At 39.3% G+C, this 24697-nt stretch overlaps 1 protein-coding gene across 5 annotated transcripts in view; it reads right to left on the bottom strand.

Annotated features, from left to right (window-relative positions):
• The window catches only part of CDK19 (cyclin dependent kinase 19), a 72427-nt gene that overhangs the window by 29011 nt on the left and 18719 nt on the right, over positions 1 to 24697 (bottom strand). For 2 of the 5 annotated variants that reach the window (XM_033143602.1, XM_033143605.1), the window contains 3 exons: positions 20167 to 20242; positions 12124 to 12234; positions 4081 to 4221 (listed from right to left, as the gene is read on the bottom strand). In XM_033143602.1, the coding sequence (XP_032999493.1) occupies positions 4081 to 4221; positions 12124 to 12234; positions 20167 to 20242 (328 nt within the window). The remainder of the gene's footprint in view (positions 1 to 4080; positions 4222 to 12123; positions 12235 to 20166; positions 20243 to 24697) is intronic. The other 3 variants (XM_033143603.1, XM_033143604.1, XM_033143601.1) reach the window with 2 other exon arrangements.

Below are 24697 nucleotides of genomic sequence, written 5' to 3' on the forward strand. Positions count from 1 at the left end.
GGCTCTGTGGGTCAGCTCTTTGTTTCCCCCACCTTCACAGGCCAATCGTCTGATTGCAAAATGGTATCAGGTGATTGAAAGGTGTGGTGATCACCTACCTGTCAAAGTTGGCCCACAGGTGTGAGGTGAGGTAGGGAGACACTGCCCAATCAGGCTTTTGGTAAGGCCTAAGCATGCCAGCCAGGTCCCAGCAGGAACTCGCAAGCGCTCCTGAATCATTCTACTGTAATTGAATTCCCTTCTTGTCAGCTGACATTCAGCAGTTCAATCAAACCTTCTGCAGCTGCATCTCTACCTGTGTCTCTAGGTGTGGCACAAGTGGGCATGGATTAGGGAAACAGTGTCATGGGCCAAATGGGGAGACCTAGAGGGCCAAATTTGGCCTGCTGGCCCAATATTTTTACTCCTGGTGAGGATGGTGCAGTATGCAGTTCAGTAGCTCACCACATGGGAGAGCTACATACAGATTTCATTATTCTCACTATTAGTCCTGGGCACCATCTCACTCATCTGGGATCGCCAGCAACAACTCAGTCCTGACATCTATACATCAAACATGTGCCTTCCCCAAAAATATGGTTCCAGGAAAACATGACTATGGGCTGGATTCAACAACCCATTAGTGGAAAACAGCACAAGAATTCCCACTAGCACAATGGGGCTATCCCTCCCCCACCTCTCCCAAAACCATTCTGGAGGGTCAGTGAAAACTCCCAGAACAGTATGTGGTGGGAAGGAGAAAGATTGTTCTGTTGGGCAAGCAGAAATGCTCATGCTGACTGAATAATCTCCTTAACAAAAAGTTGAATTCCACTTCACAATCTCTTCCCACACACTGTCAGCTTTTCTACACTACAAGTAATGTTCATCACCTATGGAAGCAAGCAAGTCACCATACATTCAACATGCTAACAACAACTCATGTCCTTATGTCCCTAATGATTGGATCTTGCACACTATAAGTATTCAACCACTACTAGAAAATGTATGCTCTGCATGAAATTATGTAGATGAAAGGTAGGTCTCTAAAGGTTTCCTATTGTGCCTTCCTACACAAAGATTCTCATTTTCTGATAGTCTTTCTGACGACGAAAGAACATATTATGTTAAATGCATGCTCAGATTTCTGTGCAAACCACAGAATCACTAATCTGGACCGGGTCTGCAATGCGGGTAAAAAGGGGGGGGGGAATAACTTTTCACCTTCTTCATGGTCCCAAAGAAAACTGCACATGCATGCACACACATCAGAAGGAAAACTCTGTTGATGCCAGATCTGGGTGGGAAGGTGTTGCAACTGCTATTTAAAATGCACATACCTCGGGTTACATACACTTCAGGTTACATACTCTGCTAACCCAGAAATAACACTTCAGGTTAAGAACTTTGCTTCAGGATAGGAACAGAAATCGTGCTCTGGCGGCGCAGTAGCAGCAGGAGGTCCCATTAGCTAAAATGGTGCTTCAGGTTAAGAACAGTTTCAGGTTAAGAACGGACCTCCGGAACAAATTAAGTACGTAACCAGAGGTACCACTGTACACAAATCCAAGTATATTTTGCAAACAACTCTTGGATTATATTTTCAATGATCTGCTAGACAATTCTCTAATCCAGCCCACTGGAACTATATAGCATCACATCCTTAATGTTTGATACTCATCAGTTTCCAACTCCTGGGATCAGCAGCCTTAGAAAACTGGCTCCTTTCTCCATGGAAGCAGAATTACTGTCATGGGTCCCTGAGGAAAGGCAGGCTTCCTGGTAACATTTGTTTCCTGTATGAGATGCACAACAGGATCTTATATTTGTTTTGTTTGCAGATCTATATCACTACTGAGTAGCTGAACTATGACTGGTTCTCACAATATTTCACAGTTGTCTGTTATTTGAAATTTTCAGCAGTGGTATTTTATTCTCTCTGTGAAAGAATCTCCTGTCAGTCAGGACTGGTATAACATGCTCCAGGCTCCCCTCTACTGTTCAATTTCATGGATGTCCATGAATACTTTCATCAAACGCTACCGCCAAAGGACAAGTGAAAGTTGAGCACTGTCTAAAAAAGCAAGCAGACAAAGTAGACAGCTACCTTGTAAACGATCCAGGGGACAGTCCACAATCCAGCATCAGTTACAGCCTGGCTCATGATCTAGGTAACAATTTCTATAGGTGGCAGTGAGATTAATAAGACATTTAAGCACCTGAAGTTGGAAAAAATATTCCCAGGGGCTTACTCAAAGGGTGTGGGTGTGTTTGACCTGCTGTTAGTATGTTACACTTTTTTTTGTATTTGTCCTGTATTTAATGATAAGGTTTTGTTGTGCTGTATTTTTGTCTGCTGAAGATAATAAACAGGAGAAGAAGGAATGCATGTCATGATGGCACTTGTCTGAAGGTGCCTGTGGATCCTGTTAGCCATGAATGCCAACAACTCAAGAGCAGCATGGCCAGAAAAGAACTGGCAAAGAGTGTGTGTGTGTGGGTGGGTGTGTAAAATAAAAATACATAAAATTTAAAATCAGACATCATCAACTAACTATTATGGAAAGATGTGTTGTGAATTGCCTGCATAAACATGAAACAGAAGGCGACCGTTGTATCTCCAGTGGCAGAGTATTAAGCGATTGACTACAGAATCATTTAAATTATACCCACACTGGACACAAACAGCTTATGAAAACATTTCTTTCACCTTTCAATAATTACACACAAGCCCCTGAGAGCAACTGTGCCTTAATGCATTTGAGTATTATTTATGTGTGCACATGAGAGAAGGTAATAGCAGCAGTGAAGTCAAACAGTGACTTCAGTATCTGCCCCCCCCCCCACAGTCGTACCTTGGTTTTTGAACAGCTTAGTTCCTGAACGTTTTGGCTCCTGAACGTCACAAACCTGGAAGAGACTGTTCCAGTTTGCAAACTATTTTTGGAAGCTGAACGTCTGACGGGGTTTCCACAGCTTCTGATTGGCTGCAGGAACCTCTTCTGATTGGCTGCAGGAAGCTGCAATTTGGTTTCTTAACGTTTTGGAAGTCGAATGGACTTCTGGAACAGATTCCGTTCAAATTCCAAGGTACGACTGTAAAAGGGAATGGCTGAACCCAAATAAGCAATGTTAGATTAATAAAAGAAGCCTCTCCACTTTTTTTTTTTAACTTGCACTGTTTTTCCCCCCTTTGGGGAAGTTGGGAGAGGGGGAATGCAATGTGACTATTAATACTGCCACCTTGCGGAAGAGGTGGTTTCTTAGATAAGTTTCTAAAAAAACTTTTCATATTATTCAGCCGTCATTTACGCTGATGACAGAATTATGAGGCCAGTGGTTTGTTCTTATGAAACAACAACTGTTTCTGGACGATCAATATCTCAGCTTAACAAACCTCCTGCGTCTGCACACATCTGCTTTATCCCTGTTGTGCAAGCAGGGAAACAAGCTAGGAAGTGACAATTAACCCTAGCTTTCTATTGCATTGAAAAAGCAGAGGTCAATGGCTTCCAAAAAAAAGCAGTATATTAAAACGTGAATTAATATTTTGGTTTGTTTGGAAGCCATTAACTACAGTTACCTGATCTGAATATAATGAGAAGCTAGAGCTCATTGTAGCTTCATGGGTTTTTTTCCTGCTCATGTGAAGGGAGGACAAAAATGGCACTATGCACGTCCAGGAGGCACTTTCATACATTGGCTTATTATGACGAGATACAATTGCACAAATGTGGCCATAGTCTCCTAAGGAACTTCCTACAGCTTGTTGAGTTTTACAATGGTAGGCAGCCAAAGTAACCCAGAGCAGTTTAAACGGCTACCTGCTTTTTCAGCGTAAAGTGTTCTTTGGCTGATGTACTGTTTGCTTACAAAGCTATTTGCTAACTGGATGCAGCACCAGAGACTTGCAGCATTTGTTGCTGTTAAAAACCAGTGACGATACAAAGTTTACTTTTGCTATGAAAACCCCTAGGAGTATTTAAGAACATCAAGGAGCGCAGCAGTTTGTGAGATTCCCCACCCCGTTTTATTCACTCCCCTCCCCCCAAAAAATGTAATCCAAATTATTTTTAAACAGTTAAAAATCACAGCACTTACTAAGTCTCTGTGAAGCACCCAATTTGCATGAAGATAATGGATTCCATCAAGAATCTGATAAAGTAGTGATTTCACCATAGATCTTGGCAACTGCATGGGTTTCTTGTTTGCTTTTGAGGCACGATGGAACTTGATAATATGCTAGGAATAATAATAATAAAAAAAAGATTACAGACATGAATGCTGATGAAATAAAATTCTTACAATGAAATAAAAAAATAAAAGCCTGGCATGTTCCAGGTGGCTTTCTGAAACTGAACCATGCCAGCTAAGGGGACTCTCACTCTGGTGAGTTGCAACGAGCTATAATATTACTTACCTGAGTGGCACCTTTTTTACATCTACATGCCATCTGGTATATTTTCAGCATCTATTTTCCTGAGGAGGGCTTCTACCTGCTTAGTGTTGTTATTGTGACTTTTTGAAGCTCAGTAAAATATAATTCAAGAAATATAAATTTGAAGCTTCTCTAGTTCCAAAATCAAATATGGTATGCAAGTATGTCCCATCTTACATGCTTTTACATCTGACACTTCAGAAAATGAAACAATGTGATATGATATTTTAATCTCCTTGGATATGAGATTACTAGGATTGGAATGAATTTTATTTTCAGATTTGCTTCTTGCGCTTTCCCAATTTCCATATAATTTCCCATTGCTTTAAAGCAATTTTATTAAATTTAGCACTGTGTTCTTAAGAATCATAGACTCTTGGAGATCTGTGCCAAAGCAATGTTTGGAGTCAGTGGAAAACAAATTATGGTATGCAACCCCCCCCCCCAAAAAATGTATTTTGCTATGTTTACATTACATGTTTGGGGTAAGATGATTAGGAGTTTCCAGGGAAGAAGGGCTGACTTCTTAGAGACACTCAGCATCTAAAAAGGCACAAGCTCTCCATAGTGAAGAGTCTATAGAGATAAACAGTTGGGGAAGGAATGCTTATATTGTGATTCTATACTATTACCTTAAACTTAATCGAAGCTGTACTGTTAATTATGATTGTTATGTAATGGATGTCTTCAAGAAATACAATTAAGTTAGTGCTTTCTGTGGTAAGTTAAAGACAGACTTCTCCACCAGCCCTATTTAAAATATAAATTAAAGCCTGAGGACTTACATAACCTGTTCACTGGACCAAAAAACTTAAAGCACCCAGAGATTACAGATTACAGTATTTGTAATTGCAAATATTCCTAATTAGGTTTTTCTCCACTTCATTGGCATGCAATCAGCTTAGATGTAGAAAAACAGCTAACAAAGAAACATATACAGAAGTTGCAATGCTTAGAAATCACTCCAGAAACTAAATGCTCAGCCCTATTTCTCAATTTTTATTTAATTGTTTACAAAAAAATCCATACCTCCAGCATTAATAAAAAATAGCAATGAACAGCATAAAAGCAACAATAAAATTACATTAGTAAAACATGTACAAAAGACATCATAAATCAGTAGATCAGCTTAATACGAAAACCCTGAGGGAAGAAGTGAGTTTTAAGCAGACTCCTAAATGCCAAGACTTTAGCTGCCTGTATGATGTTCATTGGGGGCATATTCCAAAGGGCAAGGTGCCCCCACACTAAATGCCCTGGTCTTAGTGGACATTAGATGAATCTTGGGACAATAAGGCACTGCCATGTGTTTTTACTTTAAATATTACTGTATTCTATTTATGATCTGGAGAACAATTTATTTCCTAAAACAAAGTGTACTGGAATTGATGCCTCTTAACTAGTAGCATATTGACAAATGAATTGTGCAGTCTTCCATATTTTTGTTTGCCACCCTCTCCTTGGCATGTGTGTCACTGCCCTCTGGCAACTGCAATGAGCAGTGTTCATCCCAGAAGTCAATCTCCTCCCCAGAACCAGGACTGGGTGGCTGCACAGGCCAAGCTACCTACGGTATGTTCACCATGCAGGGCCAAAACGGAAAGCTGCCACATTCTGTCCCAGAGCAGGAAAGTAAAGCTAGATGCTTCCTGAGTTTGATTAAGGCGCATGAAGCATTTTAGCTAAGCAACAGCAAAAGGGGGGGGAGTGCTCTCCTGTAGGAAAATAAGGTGCAGGGCCTCCTCAGCTGCGCAGGAGCCAAAATAGCAAAGTGAGGATAGAGATTTAGTAACCATAATTTTTGTCTTGGTTTCCAAGTCTAGTCAAAACTGTTGATCTCTGGACATGTACCATCTTTGGATTTTATTTTATTATTCTAAATCTGCCCTTTCTCGCAGAACTCCTTCCTATAACACCTATGTGACACATCCTCTCTCTTCCTTCAAATTATACCTCAAATTCAGTCCTTCTGTGATACTTCATACTATGCATAACCCATAGTCCTCATCCCCTACTGAAATTAAGCCCAAATATGCACAAATGCCCCATCTTTCTCCCCTCCATTCATCACCTTTCTCTAGATTGGATTTTTTATTGTAAAATCCTCAAGAACAAGGACCTGCCTTTTTGCTTATTACCGTATTCTAGTGACAGTAACACAACAAAAAGTGTTATCGGTGCAACCTTCTGCTTGTTTATGTCCTAGCTCAGTGGTACCCAAGTATGGTCATATTATTTATCACTGAATTATTGTGCCTATAAATTTACAAGTTCTAAACTGAACTGAGATTGGGGTTCTTTTTTAAAATGACGAGCACAAACAATCTCAGGGAGAAAACCTGCTTTATCTTTCTCACACGAAGCAGCTGAGGAAGGAGACATCTCAGCACAGTGAGAAGGCAGAGACTAATAGTGGCCATTTAAAACAACAGTAGAGATTTGAGTAAAGCAAGGGTGGAGAAACAATGGGGGTGCTTTTTTAAAAAACCCAAACCAGTTTTGACAAGGAGAAATAACAGAGGCATGTACAAGACAGAAGCTATCACTAAAAACCTAACACAACAGAGGCTCATATTGATAATATGGCAGTTAACTTTTCAAACTTTGGTGAAAAGAGAAATGTGGAAGTAATATATTCCTAGCTTATTAGATCTGGTTTAAGGAATGCTAAGTGCCTCTAGGACCACCTTGCACACTAAGCTAGAGAGGCTCAGATAAACTTATACAACAACATTTGTACTGTGTGTGGAAAGGAAGGTCATATAGCAAACTATGTCCAAACTCAAACATCAGAGCTCTTTTTAAAGTCCACAAATCACACTGTGGCAGAAGAAAGTATTCACATGCTCAGGAAAGTAATTATACCCTGGACTGCAGCACTACTGCTATTGCAAATGTTTCAGCTGTGATGAAATCTAACTGCCTGACCCAGGAAAAGAAAAGCCCTGGGCAGGCTTTTTTTTTTTTTTTTTAGAAACAAAACCATGTGATTCTGACTAGCTTTCTTGATTCTCTGTGCGGTATATAAAAATAGGAACTTTTTTCAGCATCTTCAACCTCTAGAGACCACCCTGTTCAGTACAGAAATGGTGCAGAGTTTTAATACAGATTTATGCAACTTACTTATCTAGCACTTTTTTAAAAAAGGTAGATTAACCAAATCAGATATATCACCGATTCTATTAACATTTATACTTATTTTACTATGTTTCATTAAATACACTAAAAAAATAGAAATAGAAATGGCTTTTCCCCAGATACTGTTGGAACCAGCAATCTTATCAATTAGAAAACAGATGGGAGGTTTTTCACCAACTTATAGACCTGGTTTGGACATCACATTTAACCACAGTGAAAAACAAACTATGGTGTAAACATGTATGAACAATCTGCTGCTGCATGTTCAATAAAGGTCCCTACTTCACTATCTCCCCTGCTCCCACTGTTGCCACGCTAGAGAGGAAAGAAATCAGAGGCTGGCTTTGCACTATGTGAGAACCAGTATTCATGGCTTGTTTATCTCTGAACAAACCATAGGCAGTAAACCAAACCAACATCTGTTCTTGGTTTACTGCTTGTTCTTTATTTGGAGAGGGAAAAGTGGCAAGTGCTAGTTCACACGTAGGGCCTAATGTGAAGCTAGCCTCTGGTTTGTGTTCTCTCCAGCAGGAGCAAGGACTTTTGAGCAGTGCACTCCAGCACACTGCTCATTCATGTTAAGCCAAACTTTATTTTTAGCTATCATTTAATGTGATACTTGAACCAGACCAAGAAGGCTTCAAAGTATCTATAGTTGTTTTATGCATGCTTCTATATTTTCTATATATATTATGCATGCTTCTATATTTTCCTTATTTATTCCCCAATAAAGCCTGTGATCCCAACTAGATCTTATCTCTGTGCTAAATTAGAACCTTCTTCATATGACTTGGTTTCCTCATAAGTCATGGCTTATTAAATTACTGTTTATTGCTATGACTTAGTGTTCCCTATGAACCTTGAATTGTGGTTTAACTATTTACTGCTAACAAATTACAATCTGAAGCCATGGCTTATAAACCTTGGCTTATTTTAAGTATAGCTTGGTGTTGACATGTAAAATCTAGCACCCGTGGTTTGCACAGGCATCCCACTGCAGACGAACACCAAGAAACAAAGGCATAAGACAACAGCAATTGGAAATCAAGCTATGTACTGGAGAAACAACCCATGTTAGGCAAACTATGGCTTAGCACTGTGCATGAACCAGGGCATTATTCATTTATTGTACTTGTATTTCACCTTTCTTCCAAGGAACTCAGAATGACACACATGGTTCGCCTCCCTTCCATTTTACCTTCACAAACAACCCTAGAAGGTAGGTTAGGTTACGAAATAGTGACTGGCCCAAAATAACCCAGGGAGTTTGATGGCTGATTAAAGGTTCAAACCTTGATCTACCTGCTACTATTCCACTGCTCTAGTCACTACACCACAATGGCTCTCAATCTAAAATATAAAATGCTACTAGTATAATCAATGGCCCAGACTACCATATTTTCTGTCCTGAAAATTTTAAATACTACTCTTTATTTATAGCACAGAGCATGCAAACAAGTATGACACCAATAATGTAAGTGATCTGGTTAAAAAATGTGTCCTTAAACATGTGGATTTTAAAGTTGGTTTTGAAGGAGTAGAGTGAAGGAGCTTTACATACGTTGATTGGGAGGCTGTTCCAAGTGTAAGAGGCAGCATGGAAAGAGACAAAGTTGGGAATGAGCAAAAAGACAACCGGGGTGGGGGTGGGGGGAGTGGAGTGATGCTTAGAATAAGTGACAGATGGGGAGTTATTCAAAACATGAGGGATAAAGTTTTGGCCATCAGCAAATTTCAGACACTCCCCAGAGAAAGCAAACATTATTCAAAGATGTACATTATGGAGCTCAATACACAAAGAAGGCATGGAATCTCCTAGAGCTGTGCCCTTAGCAACATTCTTTTCACATTTCATTTCACTTTTTAAGTTTCTCACTGGCCCCAAATAATTAGTTTCTCCACACCTCTGAAATTCCTCCTCCCAGAATTGCATGCTTCCTAAATGATGAAATAGTACAATTGCCCCTATACATCTTCTAATGATTTATACAAAATATTAAAAAACCAAGAGAGCCAACAGGAATAATGAAGTAGCTAATTTCAAGGATAATAGAATATTTAGATTTTGGGATCCAAAAACACCCCAAACCAAGGCTCTGCTTGCAAAAGTAGAGGGTTGAAACAATGACCAGAAAAGGACACAAAATAAGATTCTGAGTTAATCCATATTTTTTCATGACAGTCATTTTACCGGAGGATATCCAACACTATTCCAAGAAGGCAGGGCCAGCAATGCAGTTACTACCCACACAAATCTTTCCGGCAGAGAGGGAAGCCAGTGTTTTAGTGGTAAGAAATGCCAGCATTGGTCCCATCTATATGGCTTGATCATATGCACATTCTCAAAGCAGCATGGCACCTCCCTTACCACTGCAGGTATATGTGAAGTAGTCATTAGCCTGTGGCAATTGCACATAAATACTTTTACTTCCTTTAATGAGCTGCATGATTTAGTTAGAAAAATATAAAGTACCCTTTTCAATGGTTCAATGTGCAAACTTATTTTAAAAGTAGAAGCATATATCTGAAAATTGTTTGTGATTATAAAATGGTGCACTGCACAGAAAGTGACAGTGCACGGTGAAATATGTACACTTTGCATTATGACTGCATAACAGATAGCTAACAAGTAGTGGTGACCTGACAAACCTATTGTTCATGTGGCAACTTTCACACAGTGCAAGCAGCTTTCAAATGGCAAGATCTGCAAACTGAATTCTTAAGCGTACTGCTCATTTTAGCAGCAAAATATTGTTTTGTAGTTGCTTTTAAAACAAATAAATTCAACTGATGCACAGAGTTAAAGTTCATGCATATAAAATGAAGTTATTCATAATAAGAGTGTGATACTTTGGGGATATTAAGTGTACACTCGTTCTTTCTGCAATTAACTTCAATGGGGAAAACTTCAAAAATGAGTGGGTGCAAGCTAGTAAATCTGTAAGAACAAGTCTACCCAATTAAACTATAAGGAGCATGCAGTAGCATGAAACCTCATGACTTTATATCATTTTGATCCAAGTTTCTTTTTACTTTGAACATTGCGTGTGTGTGTGTGGTTTCTTTTCCTTGACAGTAAGCTGTTACTCATGTATTTTGTAATCGCTTTTCAAAGTGTGGTTTCCTTGCTACTGTAAGTTTTACAGAAATTTGTCCCAGGCAAGCCTAAATTTCATGCTAATGTAATCCAAGTTCAGTATAGTTTAAACTGATTAGGGAAGACCAGTGGTAATTAGACTATCTCCACAGGAGGTTAATATAAACAAACTGCTAACAAATATGTTTGATTTTCATATTGTACATGATGTGCAAACATAAATGTCCGCACACCAACTTGTAAGCAGTATGTGAACAGGCTCCTAATTAATTTATTTATATTTTTATTAAATATTTTCATGGTTTACAAAGTACATTACATGCTGTGTCTCTTTTTTCGGGTTGTACAGTCTTTCTTACAAATCAATTAGGTACATTTGTTGTGAGACCTTAGTGTTGCGTACAGTATAAGGTTGGGGAAGAAGAGGGGGAGAGGAGGGGTGGGATGGTGAGGCTTATATTCTTTTGTATAGTATATGTGTGGGTTTTGTGTCAGTGTCAAATGGGTAGGTTCTCTTTCTATTAGTTTATTACATTTCCTTGGCAGTGAGAGGTACTGGGGGGGCAGGGTGTGATTGGCTGTCTGTGGTTGGCCGCAGTGGGGTTTGCTTGCATTTCGGGGGGGGGAGGGCTTGTTGGGTCAGGTAAGCACATTCAGGTCATAAGCCCTGATCTCAAACAGTTATCTGGATTGCAGCATTGCAGGCATAGGTATCAATCAATATTTGCAAACTCCTAAAACTATAAAGCGTAGAATAGGGCAATGTGAATTAAAACACTGTGAGAAAACCAGTAATATTACACATCAAAAAGGGGGAAGCTGGGGTGGGAGATTTCTAGTCTTCATGAATAAAAACAAGTCATACCTCTAAAAAGAAGGATGTCTCCAGACTGTCATTATTTTACAAGAGCAATTCGAGTGCATACTGGATCTTTAGTGCAACAAATCCACTTAAATAATAAAAGAATTGGACTTTTTGCATTTGTAAACTGACAGGGGAACACATTGATAAGTGTGCTATGAATAATGATCCACAGGAAAACCTATAACTCCCATCCCTACAAGCAAATCAGGAGGAATACAAAACGAATACTCTATATCATAGAACCACCCCATAAACAAATCAGAACAAATTTCAATAAAATCAAAACGAATGAAGTCTGACCACCGTGTAAGCTTTCTGCAAGCAAATCAGAATGATGCTAAATAAGACAGGTCATCTGAAGAAGCTCCTTCTTTTAGGCCAACTTTTTTTATTAAAAAAATCATTTTGGCACTCAAGCTATGTCTCCATTTTCAATTTGCCTTATGTGGCTGTATCTATATAATAAGCATATAAAAATCTGCACAAGTTCATGAATTATTCTGGTTTCTGGGGTTTTGGATTTATTCATTTTTACAGATTTTTACCATCCCCAGCTATGGATATGCAACCACAACCAGTCAAACCACCAAAAGATTCTGAACTTACCCACAAATCATGTTCTGCATAATCAAACAGCAGCCACACTTTTCTGTCACTATGGGAAAGGAAAACTTTCTGTAATGCAATCACATTAGGGTGCTTCAGTTCTCGCAAAAGCTGTAAGTGAAGAGACAAAATCAATACTTCTGTCACCACAAAATGGACAATTTGCTTTTAATTTGTCAAAAGGATTTGAAAATTCCAGCAATTCCACCCAAAGTAGTACAAGAGGAGATCAAACAGGAACAATGTGTATAATCCCCGCCAGGGACTGATCTCTGCAGTGGACCCACATACATTGCCTCAAAAATGAGAGAATTATGGAATTATGGGTGTTCTTTGCTGATTCCTCATTTCCCCTGCAGCCCCCAGTCCCACCTTTCCAGTCCCCCAGACCCCACACTGTTCCCCTCAGCCTCTGGAGAATGTTTTCAAGAGGCACAGGTGACAGTAGAGGGAAGAACCCTGCAGTGCAAATTGAAACTATCCAACCCCCTTTCAAATCTAGTGCCAGCAAAACTCTACTGAGTGTAAGTCAGGATGCAATATATAGAAATGTATCCTAAAAGCATAGTCCAACTTTCAGTCTAACTCTTCAGTGTTCAGGTTGTTTATTGCATTAAACTGATAAATAAATTGAATGGCATGAACAACATAAACCAAAGGCTTCATTTTGTGCTAGGATTAAAACATAGTAGCAGTTGGCAAGTATTATAAGGTCATTTAAAAATTCTTAAATGACCTTTACAATCTACTGGCCTATGATCACAAAAGAGAGATCAGTATGAAGTTCAGGAAGGTTATTATTTAACCTGGCATTTCACAATAATTTAATTTCTCTATTTCCCTGCTTCCCAATTTTTAACACAGGGTATTGAATTCTTGGGTTCCATGATCACTGCAGATGGTGACAGCAGTCACGAAATTAAAAGATGCCTGCTTCTTGGGAGGAAAACAATGACAAACCTAGACAGCATCTTAAAAAGCAGAGACATTACCTTGGCGGAAAAGGTCCATATAGTAGTAATGTATGGAAGTGAGAGCTGGAACATAAAGAAGACTGATTGCCGAAGAATTGATGCTTTTGAATTATGGTGCTGGAGGAGACTCTTGAGAGTCCCATGGACTGCAAAAAGATCAAACTTATCCATCCTTTAATAAATCAGCCCTGAGTGCTCATTGGAAGGACAGATCCTGAAGTTGAGGATCCAGTGCTTTGGCCACCTCATGAGAAGAGAAGACTCCCTAGAAAAGACCCTGATGTTGGGAAAGATGGAGGGCACAAGGAGAAGGGGACGACAGAGGATGAGATGGTTGGACAGTGTTCTCGAAGCGACTAGCATGAGTTTGGCCAAACTGTGGGAGGCAGTGGAGGATAGGCATGCCTGGCGTGCTCTGGTCCATGGGGTCACGAAGAGTCGGACACGACTGAACGACTGAACAAATTGAATTCAGCTTTCTTAAATATAACCTTTAAGAAATGTCAATCTATCATGGATTTTGACTTTGACAAAAGTTCAAATTATGCACATATATTTAATTACTAAACATTGCATAATCTGGAGCATGCTCAAATATAACAAATTCTTGTCATACTGGGCATGTCTTTAAAATATGAAGTATATATAAGCAAAAAAAATTGTGTTGTTGGCAGTGTTTAGGTGAAAACATTTGGGAGTACCGGTACTTTTGTGATTTGTGGGTTGATTCCACCACAATGGAAATCTCCTTAAAATATAATGTTCAGCAAAGATCGAATGTGCTTTCTTGGAAAAGGCCAGAGCAGTGAAGCAACAGACTCACTCACAAAAGATAATGCAAGCCATATGGAAAGGAACAGAGTTCATCTCTGAATCAATACAAGTATCAGTAAAAATAAAAAAAAGTGCCAAGCTTTAATCCAGGAGAGGCAGAATGAGAGGAAGGGAGAAGAGGATGCTCTGTCCCCCACTGGCTTCATCGGCTGCCAGTGTAGTCCCGTCTCCCCCCCCCCACCTCCAGCGAAAAAAGTGGGAGGAGGTTCCTCATCCTTACTTCCTCATTCTTGCTTTAATCTGTTATTTGACATAAAGCTTAAGTTGAGTAACTGATGAAGCCTATTTTTATAACAGTGAGCCAGAGAGCAAATAATCTCTTTTATTTGCCTAGCCTAGGCTATTTTGATGCAGTCCTCTAACAAGAAATGAAAAAGAGCCTTAGAAGATAAGACGACCGCTTTTTCAATCGGCACATGGCAGCGGATTATTAAACTGAAAGAATTCTTACACTTCTTTCATTAGCTCCACAAGGCACCTATACTGATATTTTGGCAATTTGAAATAACTATTGCTCCAGAGTCCAGGCCAGCAGAGGCTCTTGTCAGGAGAAGGATTTTTTGCCTATTCTACAGCCCATGGAGCACCACCTCCCATGTGATTCAGGAGGGTCTTCTAATCTCCAGAGCAATTTATTTTTCAAAGGGAATAGAGGTTGCAAAGGAAATTTAGCTAAAATCTCCTCTCCTCTTTTACTGGCAGGAGCCTTTTTGCTGGATCAGAGCTTAAATACAGAGCTTATACAGTCATGGGGAAAAGAAAGTACATCCTCCTTGAATTCTGTGGTTTTTCATATGAGGAAATAATAACAATCCTCTGTTCCTTAGCAGGTCTTAAAATCTGGGGGATCTGGGGGACCATTCAGCTAATCTCCTCCCCTTTAGGTCCAAGGTCTAGGTGGAGAAAAGGAGGGGGGTATTTCATTACTTATTTTATTAACAAAGCCCAACTTCCATACCACTGCCATCATTTAGTATCATTTGCACCCTTAGCATATTAAATTTCCAATAATCCCTGATAATTGTGGGATGGAGGTATGGTACAAAGTCAAATACAGTATAGTTACTATATTTAACAAAGAAAAATAATAAACGAACATTCATGTTTATTTATTACAAGATTATGTAGCGCACAATCTTGTGGTTACTTTAATATGCAGTACAGCTTATTTTACACTACAATACCAATACAGGTTTGATGAAACACTTAACTTATTCAAACTGCTTTGCCGGATCGCACTTGTACTTACTCCACCCCAGTTAAGCCTCACCAACACTAAAACAGAGCACCTTTGTTGAAACCTCTGTTTCAACTCCTACTAATTGATTGAAGCATAGATCTGTTTTTACTGTGCTATCCTGGAATCTTCCTCTGGCTTTTCTACCAGACACTACAGCCTAGAATTCCAAGCTGCCTCTCATTTCTTCACCTTTGATGCTGCAGACATATTTTCCCCTCATCTCTTTAGCCTGAGCCAAGTGATTCAGCTACCCCAACAAGTCTTCGGCCACCAAGCCACTCTTTGTCTTCCTTTTGTGTCTTCCTTTTTCTTTCTTGACCCTCTTCCTTTGCTGTCTTCTTGCTGTCCACCACAAACACTACCAACAAACACTAATTCCCTCTCTGATCAACACGAGCTGACACAACCAACACCAACTCTCCCTGACTGACTAGCACCCAGCCGTATATTCACTTACGGTATTCTGGCTCCTCTAGTGCAGCCTTAGCAAACCACACTGTCTAACTCAGAATTCTAAATCTGAAGCCACCTACCAGAATATATATATATCTTCTAACCTACTCTTGCACACAGGCAGATGTGAAGGGCCTCTACATTTTTATAGCTTAAATTTCTAAATTTGCAAGAAGTACAAGACAATGCATTGTAAAAGCATCACTAAATGCCAGATCCTTCAAACAGGCTGGATGCTGACTACTCATAGCTTGCAGAACTATTGGGATACCAGTTTCACCTTCAAAACCAGAATTAAGAAGACAAATCACTTAACCAACTAAGAATGGCTATCCACTGCCTAGGATAACTGTTGTGCAGACATCTGAAACTGAGCAAGGGAACTGAAATGCCCTTAGGATTATTTTACACAATAAAAATCCTTGATTTTTAAAAATACATTCTTGTGCATTGTTGGCAAGTACTGCTTTTCTTTTTTACTACAATTGCTCAAGTCATGCAACACCCTTGTTCCATAACAAGCATTTTGAAAAGCAGTTGTTCTATAAATAATTTCATTTCAAGATCTGAAAAATGTTCTGGCATTAATGAACAGCATTCTTCTTAAACAAAAGCATTTCAAGTGACTTTAAAAAGGATTATGCTTTGATTCAAGTAAAGGAAATGAGACAATTAGCATTGTGCTTTCATTCCATGGGGTTCACAGAAAGAGCATAAATAAGTTTGGCACTTTTACTGATAGGAGGCACAGTAAAATAACACAATCACTAGCCTGCATATTTTTCAATAGGGATGGGCTAAGCCTCTAATTCCATCCTATTTCAGTCTTGCTGGCTCTTGATCACAGCTGTGTTTCATCCCATTGCGTCCCCTGGTGCCCACTGCATCCAATTCATCTGCACTTGTCCTGCTGTATGCATTCTGTGCACACTTAACGTAAAATCAGCAAGCAAGCTCAGGAGCATCAGATCAGGTTACTGCACCAAACAAATTTCCTCCTATGCCTAATTTTTAGTGCAAAGGTAGAAGCAGTCAAACCCACACACAAATATCATCAAGTTTAACAATTGTCTATTCTGAAATAGGGTATATACCACACCCAATCATAATGACAAATGGGGAAGGTAAAAACGGTAGCAGAAAAGTTTAATAAATCAGGCAAGCTAGATGATTGCAAGAAATGAGTGGTGCTCTAGCTGGATAAATGATAAGTAGTCTGCAAGTGTTCACAATATAATTTCAACATGTTTTATGCCTGCTGATTACATGGGTGTAAATGCTTCTGCAGACATTAGACAAAGAAATCAATGAAGATTTGAAGCAATATTAAAATCTCTTCTAAACCTTACAGTTGAGTGTTGTCGTTTTTTTTTTAAAAAAAAAAACCCAATATGTACATGTAGAATTTTATGAAAAGCAAAGCAAAAGAATAGAAAATAAGAATTATGTTCAGACTTTAGGAATGTGTCTTCATTATATTTTCATCTGACCTTAAACTATGCAACATGATAGGAGTACGTAAAAGTTGCAGATGTCTCTCTATTCGGCCACCTAACAATGTATTGACCTAACAGTCAAATAACTTAATATGAGTAGAAGTCCAAAAGGTAAAGCATACAATTTTCATTTTTCTCCCTATAAAATGCTAATTGTGTAAACTGTGACTGAAATAAGTTTGCACAGATTATTTCCATATCTGATTTGTTTGTTAAGAGTTTTTAGCTTGCTCTTCAGCTGGAAAAAGGCTTCCAGAACAGGTTTACAAATATCAATGAACAGCAGTTTCATTCCCAGCGTTGCTCGGGAATACTAAGAAACAAAAAAATTAGTGCAGTTTTGAAATCAGTGATAAAAATCAGTGTGGTTTTGAAAGGTTCAATCTACAATTTTGATTCAAAATGACATTCAATTGTACTCAGATACAGTTGAAAACCTGTCCCTTGATCTCAGAAACTATCATACAAAAATTGGTTACGATAGCTTCAGAGGTATTCAAATGCATAGTGAACAAACTTTCAAAAGGAAATGAGATTGGGAAGGAAGGAGGGGAAAGCAAACTTGGGTGATGGGTTTTAGTAATAGAATTATTTTAACAGCCAGCTGTACTGGATAGAGTTCAAGGATAGGAGGGGGCAAAAGTTAGTGTTTTTCCAGTAGAGCCAATGGAGAAGCCCTATAGTCCCATCTCTCTCTGCTAGAGGCTGGTGGAATGGCTGCTTCATAATTCACATGTTAGGCTGCTGTCCTTTAATATAGGTTTCAATACTGATGAAGCAAATTACCGGTAGATGCACTGATTTTAGTGGGTGATGAAGCACAGAAGTGACAGACTGCCCCATTTTAACATTATCTATCATTCTGAAGTATTTTCAACATAGTACAGGAAGGTTTTAAAATCTGCTTCCAAATCATGCAAAGGAGTAGGCATTCCCAATTTGGAAACACTTAAGATTTTAGTATTCAAGTATATGCACTTCAGTAATTAGAATTCCTGCATATTCAGGAAATGGAAGCCATGACCTACCCCATTGCTGATGTGCTCTACCTTGCTGGTCTTTTGAAAATTCCTACAGTGTCTAATTGTTTTCATTCTTGGATGGTACAAGCCAACTAAGCATGGAGCTTAGGATCACCCAGGGGGAAATCTTAAATTCATGGCAGTTGCTTTAAGTGGGAATGCTTCTTGCCAGCTTTGCATAACTGCACAAAAACCCCAACATACAGAAGCCACTCTAATTATTTGATGCATAACTTTAGCAAACCACTCGTGAGCATGTGTTGAAAGCCAGCTACAGTAAAACATCACCCTTAAAGCACTACCACTGCTCATACATCTTCATACATCTTAAGGGGGGGAGTGAATTATTCACTGGAGGTTATGAGTAGAAATTATATTTTCACTTCATTCGAACTCCTAGGGCAACTCGAACATTTGAACTCCCAGGGCAAATCCTAGGTGCCCATCAAGACTCTGTTCTCCTTTGCCATTTAGGTCAAATTGTAGGGAGTGAAACTCTCCTAGTATAAATTGACATATAAGAGAGTTCTTTCAGTTAGGTCCTAGTATTCAGTTTGGGATATGCTCTCAAATAATCCATTTTGTGGCTCCAGAAAGAGGATTAGTTTAAGAAACAAAGGAAGCTTTGGCTTCCTTCCCAGTATTCCTTGCCTTCCTTCATTTTTATTGTTTTGAACTCAACTCAGTTCAAGATCCAAGTGAGCACCACTATACCCTTCCCTTCCTAGTCCCATTCAAAGAAGCTTTGTAACATAATAGGCTCCAGGCACCTGCAGAATTGGGAAAGCCCCACCCCCCCCTGCAACCAACCCCAAATACTCCAAGCTGGTGCTAAGAATGATGTCCATATTCAGTCCCTGCCTCTTCATCTCAGGAGAACTAATATTATGGCTTGATTAACCAATGCTTCTTCTTTTCCCCCTCTTAACAGCCTACATATTAAATCAATGTTTTGCTTTGTAATAAAACTATGCATTCCATTTCTGAGCACTGGCATGTTGTCTGAATACTGTCTCTCAATGGCACTCCATGATTATGAGAAAAAGACATGTATACACAGTCATAAACATGTATGGCTCAGCTTTATGAGCTTGCCTTTTATAGGTTCCTGGTCTCCTGTTATTTGTTGAATAACAGGTCCAAGCTTGGTTATCCATTCCCCTCCTAGAAAGAGGTGATTGAGCTATAAATGCAGAATGACAGAAATATCCTAGAAGTGGGAGAAACTAAAGGAAGAGAATCTGTGTCTCGCACCTGGTGGCATATGTGTACCATTTCATATTTTGTCAGTGGCATACAGGTCAGAAATAGTCACTGCTACTGAGAATTACATTCACGGATTTAACTTTTCACTACTGAAAAATGAATGCATACCCCCTAAGGTAATAAGCAACAAATTTCTTTTTTAAACACCTTTATTTTTAAAAAGTTATTTCACTACCTCCAGCTACCAAAACAAGGTGTTCAATTTATACACTCAGTCCAAAAACCATGCAATCTCCTTAATTACACATCAGAGCATTTTCATAAGATCCCTTCTAATGATGGCACAAGTTCAAGAAGCTCCAAGCTACAAATTGTTTTCAAACCCAACTGGAGTGGTACCAAATGTTCTGCAAATTTTTTAAAAAAATAATTATTTATTTAACTTTCATACGCACACATCCACCCCACATAATATTTAAAAATCCCTAGGCAGTTATCATAAATCACAATAAGGTGATTACAGTAGAGGAAAAATCTATGTACATAAAACATTCAATAAAATAACAAGAAATAATGGAGCAGGATTATGAATATGATGAGCCAGGAAAAGCCTGCCCAACTAGATGGCTGTTCAGGATGTATTTAAAGCTTGCATCTTAAATTTAACAAAATACTTTTTTAAAAACAGTTGTGTATTATACTTGAATAAAGTTTCAATTAAGAAATTTATCAGATAATTAAACCTGAACTTTTACAGAAGTTTTTTTTTTTAAACCTACCATTAATTATAAACTTATTTAAACATTGTATTCACTTACTGCTATTTCTCTACATGCCGACATGGATATCCCTGTACCTTCAATCTGCTTCAATGCATACTCCTTTTCATCTTTTCTGGAAAAAGAAAACAGTAAATGGTACAGGGCTTATTTATATTTAAAATAGTTAAAGAACACATATACTAATTAATCTCTAGTCTATATTTGTCAGGGATGACAAAGTTCTTCTGTTAACCAGAAAACAATAAATTTGGCATGTGATATTCTAGTGAAAATACCTCCTTCTTGAAATGGCAGTTTTACAAATACCACCCAAAAAACAGAACAAAAACAAAACATGATGAAGATATGGTATTTTAACAAAAGCACACAGGGCTGCACCAATCATAGCCTGAAAACCTGAAGAATTCCCAAGATCTAAGCAGCCCAGCTACACTAGCCAACAACAACAACAAGAATCTCCTAGGGAAACAGAAATATAGCTGCACCCAGGAAATACAACTAAGACAGACAAAACAAGCTAGCTCAACCCAAAAACCTTAGACAAGTTACAGGGTTAGCACCAGCAAGGTGCAGGGATCATGGCACTGATGGAAGAGAAGTTGAACCTTTTCCCTGCCCATCTGTGATAAATGAACATTGCTTCCCAGTGCAGTAATTAGTCTTCGGAAAAGATCTCCCATTGGTACCAACAGGATCATTTTTTACACCAAACTGCAGGTTGAGTATGTTTGTGCATGTGTTTTTCACTAGAACTGGTGCTCTCTCTTCTGCATCAAGTGACATAAAGCCCAATGAATGCTTGTTAAACATATACAACCAATGAAAAAACTAACATGTGTAAGAGAGTGAAGAATCTTCTTTCAATTCATGCCATATTCCATTTTCAGGTGTCCATGAAGATCAAAATGAAAGTTTGCAATCAAACCTATCTTTCAGATACTGATCAGAAAAGGAATTTAACCTATGCTAGTTTTTTCAATGATATATTATTTATACCCAGCACACAGAAAATAAGTATGGTTTTATGATATCAAGGATGCAATCCTATACACACTTACCTGAAACCAGCCGCAATGAACTCTATGGGTTAAACTCAAGTAAAACATGCTCAGGATTGTAGTCCTAGTTTTCTATATAGTTAACTTGGATCAGGTTTCCTGGTGCTCTCCGTACATTATTGGACAATTCCCAACTAGTTGTTGGGAGTTACAACAGTATCTGAGTTGTGTGTCTGAGCTTATGTACATGTTTGCATATGTTTCAAGCTACCTGGTGGTCTCCAGGGTTACTAAAGCATTCCACTTGGATAGTCTATGGTAACAGTTATGATGTGACAGTTAAACTGTTGTCTTGCCAGCTGGAAGCTTATGTTCTTCCTTCAGCTGCTTATGCACATTTTCTGCCAACATCAGGTATGGAAAGCTTGAGTGTTCCTGTACAAGATCCAGGTTCTTCAATGAGGGTCATCCTCAAATATGCATAGGACAGCAGCATTTGTAAAATGTTATGTGTCTATTAAGTTTACACTAAATACTCAAGTTCATTGCTACACATTAATCATGTTTCATGAATGTTTATTTTCTCATCTTTAAAAATCCACATTTAATTTGTTTATGCATTGTTTTGCTCTGGTATACCTACTTTTATGCTTAGCTAATAAAAATCTTCCTCTGCTTACTAGATCAGTTTTCAACTTATATTTTATTTCCCCATTACTTTTCCAATTGACAAAGCCAAAGATGTTCTTAAATTGTTTTAAAATTATATTTATCAATACCTATTTAAACACTAAACAGCTAAAAGAAGAATATACAGAGCCTAGAGCTTGCCAATCATAAGGTAGGCAGGTCGAATCCCCGCGACGGGGTGAGCTCCCATTGCTTGGTCCCTGCTCCTGCCAACCTAGCAGTTTGAAAGCACGTAAAAGTGCAAGTAGATAAATAGGTACCACTCCGGCGGGAAGGTAAATGGCGTTTCCGTGCACTGCTCTGGTTCGCCAGAAGCAGCTTAGTCATGCTGGCCACATGACCCGGAAGCTGTACGCCAGCTCCCTCGGCCAATAAAACGAGATGAGAGCCGCAACCCCAGAGTCATCCGTGACTGGACCTAATGGTCAGGGGTCCCTTTACCTTTTTACATACTTGAAGTAAGCAGGAAACTACAAAAACAGTAGACAATGACCAAACTTTGCTCACATTTTAACTGAGGAGAAACTGAGCATAGAATCACTGGACCCAATACTTCCACAATGTCAAACACCAACTTACTTTTATACACAATTATTTTCATTTTAGCTATTATACCCAATGTTTTACACAATAACATCTGTGGTTTGTATATGAGGATTCCTTCTATTTGCAGCATAGTGGACATAGTAAACACCTCTGCTAACAGGAGAGGGGAGCCAACATGCATCCATTTTCCAACCTCTGTTAGCTACCCTCACTACCTCCCATGCTGTTCTAGAGGGCTCCTATAGAGAAAATAGAGTAACACTGGGTCAGGGTGGGGTTGCAGAGGAGAGTCAGAATCAGCTAAAATTTCCTCCCACTTCCATTATCAGAGATGACTGCTGGATCAGAAATCCTTAAGTTTAAGGACCACCTACCTACTGAGCCCTAGACACGCTTCAGGGAGCATAACCAGAACAGGTGTTGCTCTGACTACCTGGCAGATGGGCAGACGCAATCTGATCTTCTGCCTTCCTCAAGCTATCAGGGTCTGCTCATTAAAGTGCAAAATAGGTACTGCCTGAAGTCAGCAAATTCTTTTTAACTGGGGGAGGGGGGATATAGGGGGGCACAAAATCCTTTTAACATTGCATCTTCATAGGAAGGAGCCCATTGGAACAGCCAAATTAAAAACTTTGGGGGGAAAATAAATGACAAGTGGGGGGGGGGGAGCCACCTGTAAGGTAGCTCTGTGGCAAACAGGAATTCAGCATGTCCGAGCCTTTTCTGTTACAGAAATTAAACTATAAGAAAAGTTTCACCTGTTGACATTCTGACTGTTAAACATTCTATTACTCATGTGTAGCTCCCCGACTTATATTTGGACTCTCCACCCCACCTGCAACAGAGGATATATTTGGTGGGACTGGATATAGAAATGAGCACTTTACTCATACTATAACCCCAGCATAATTTGTAGTACCTGCAAAAGGGTGGTATCCTGGGATATGGAAATGCATTTTAGGAATCCAGACCAGTTACTGTTAACTCATTCCCACCCAAGGAGTGTTCCCAAGATATTCAGCTCTGGCAAAGAAGAAGAAGAAGAAGAAGAAGAGTTTGGATTTGATATCCCGCTTTTTACTACCCGAAGGAGTCTCAAAGCAGCTAACATTCTCCTTTCCCTTCCTCCCCCACAACAAACACTCTGTGAGGTGAGTGGGGCTGAGAGACTTCAAAGAAGTGTGACTAGCCCAAGGTCACCCAGCAGCTGCATGTGGAGGAGTGCAGACACGAACCCGGTTGCCCAGATTACGAGTCTGCCGCTCTTAACCACTACACCAAACTGGCTCTCCAAAGGACAAAGGATTGTTATGGTTCAGTGTCATACATCCCATTCTTGTGTAAGTAACCGTCAGAGTTTGCAGCTGGTACAATCAAGAGTCCTGCCGCTGCTGTGTTCCTTGCCTCGCCCCTTGAAGTTTCTATACCGCCACCACAACCCAAATTCACTATAAAAATAAATAAATGCACAAGCTTTGAGAATACGGAGAGTGCAATTGATTACTATTATTTGAATTCAGGAATCTATCCCTCAGTTCAGGACAGCTACCCTGTTTCTCCTAAAATAAGACATAGCCATAAAATAAGCCATAGCAGGATTTCTATGCATTTGCGAAATATAAGCCGTTCCCCAAAAATAAGCCATACCCCGAAAATAAGCCATAGTGACGTGGTACCTCCCATTAAAACAGCCTGGAGAGGCGTGGCTATGCAGCGTACCGATGCGACACGGTTAAAATAAGACATCCCCTGAAAATAAGCCATACTGTGTTTTGTTGAGCGAAAAAAATATATAAGACGGTGTCTTATTTTAGGAGGAACACGGTAGTGACACTACAGCTGGTTTTGCCTTTCTTTGGCTTGCCTGCTTAAGCTACATTGAAAGTCAGCTACTTGCAGGCACCTCGATGTGAGACATCATGCTCAGTTGTGCTGTCTGCTTGCGGCACACTGTAGATGAGATCATGTGAATTCTTTAGGCAGGGGTGGGAAAGAGCATTAATGTGCAAAGGATACCTGTCATGGGGCAGAGAGCTGGCTCCTTAGAAGAACTTCTCCTCATATCCAGCCCTTAGATTTTTTATGAACCATATGTCACATTCATAATAAGGTTCTACAACTGCTTGCTATGCATCATCATCCTAAAATAGTTTCCTACTGTCAGTGTCACCTTCCTGAAACCAAAGCCTAGACACAACTCATGTTAGAAATTGCTAAGGTACTCAACAGAAATATTGAAGAGAATTGAAATCACAAAATGATAGAGATACCAGTATCAATAATGTGATCCAACAAGTTAATAAGCTACCTTTCACACCCTTTATATATTTGGA

The sequence above is a fragment of the Lacerta agilis genome, chromosome 3 (genome assembly GCF_009819535.1).
Source record: "Lacerta agilis isolate rLacAgi1 chromosome 3, rLacAgi1.pri, whole genome shotgun sequence".
Lineage (NCBI taxonomy): Eukaryota > Metazoa > Chordata > Lepidosauria > Squamata > Lacertidae > Lacerta > Lacerta agilis.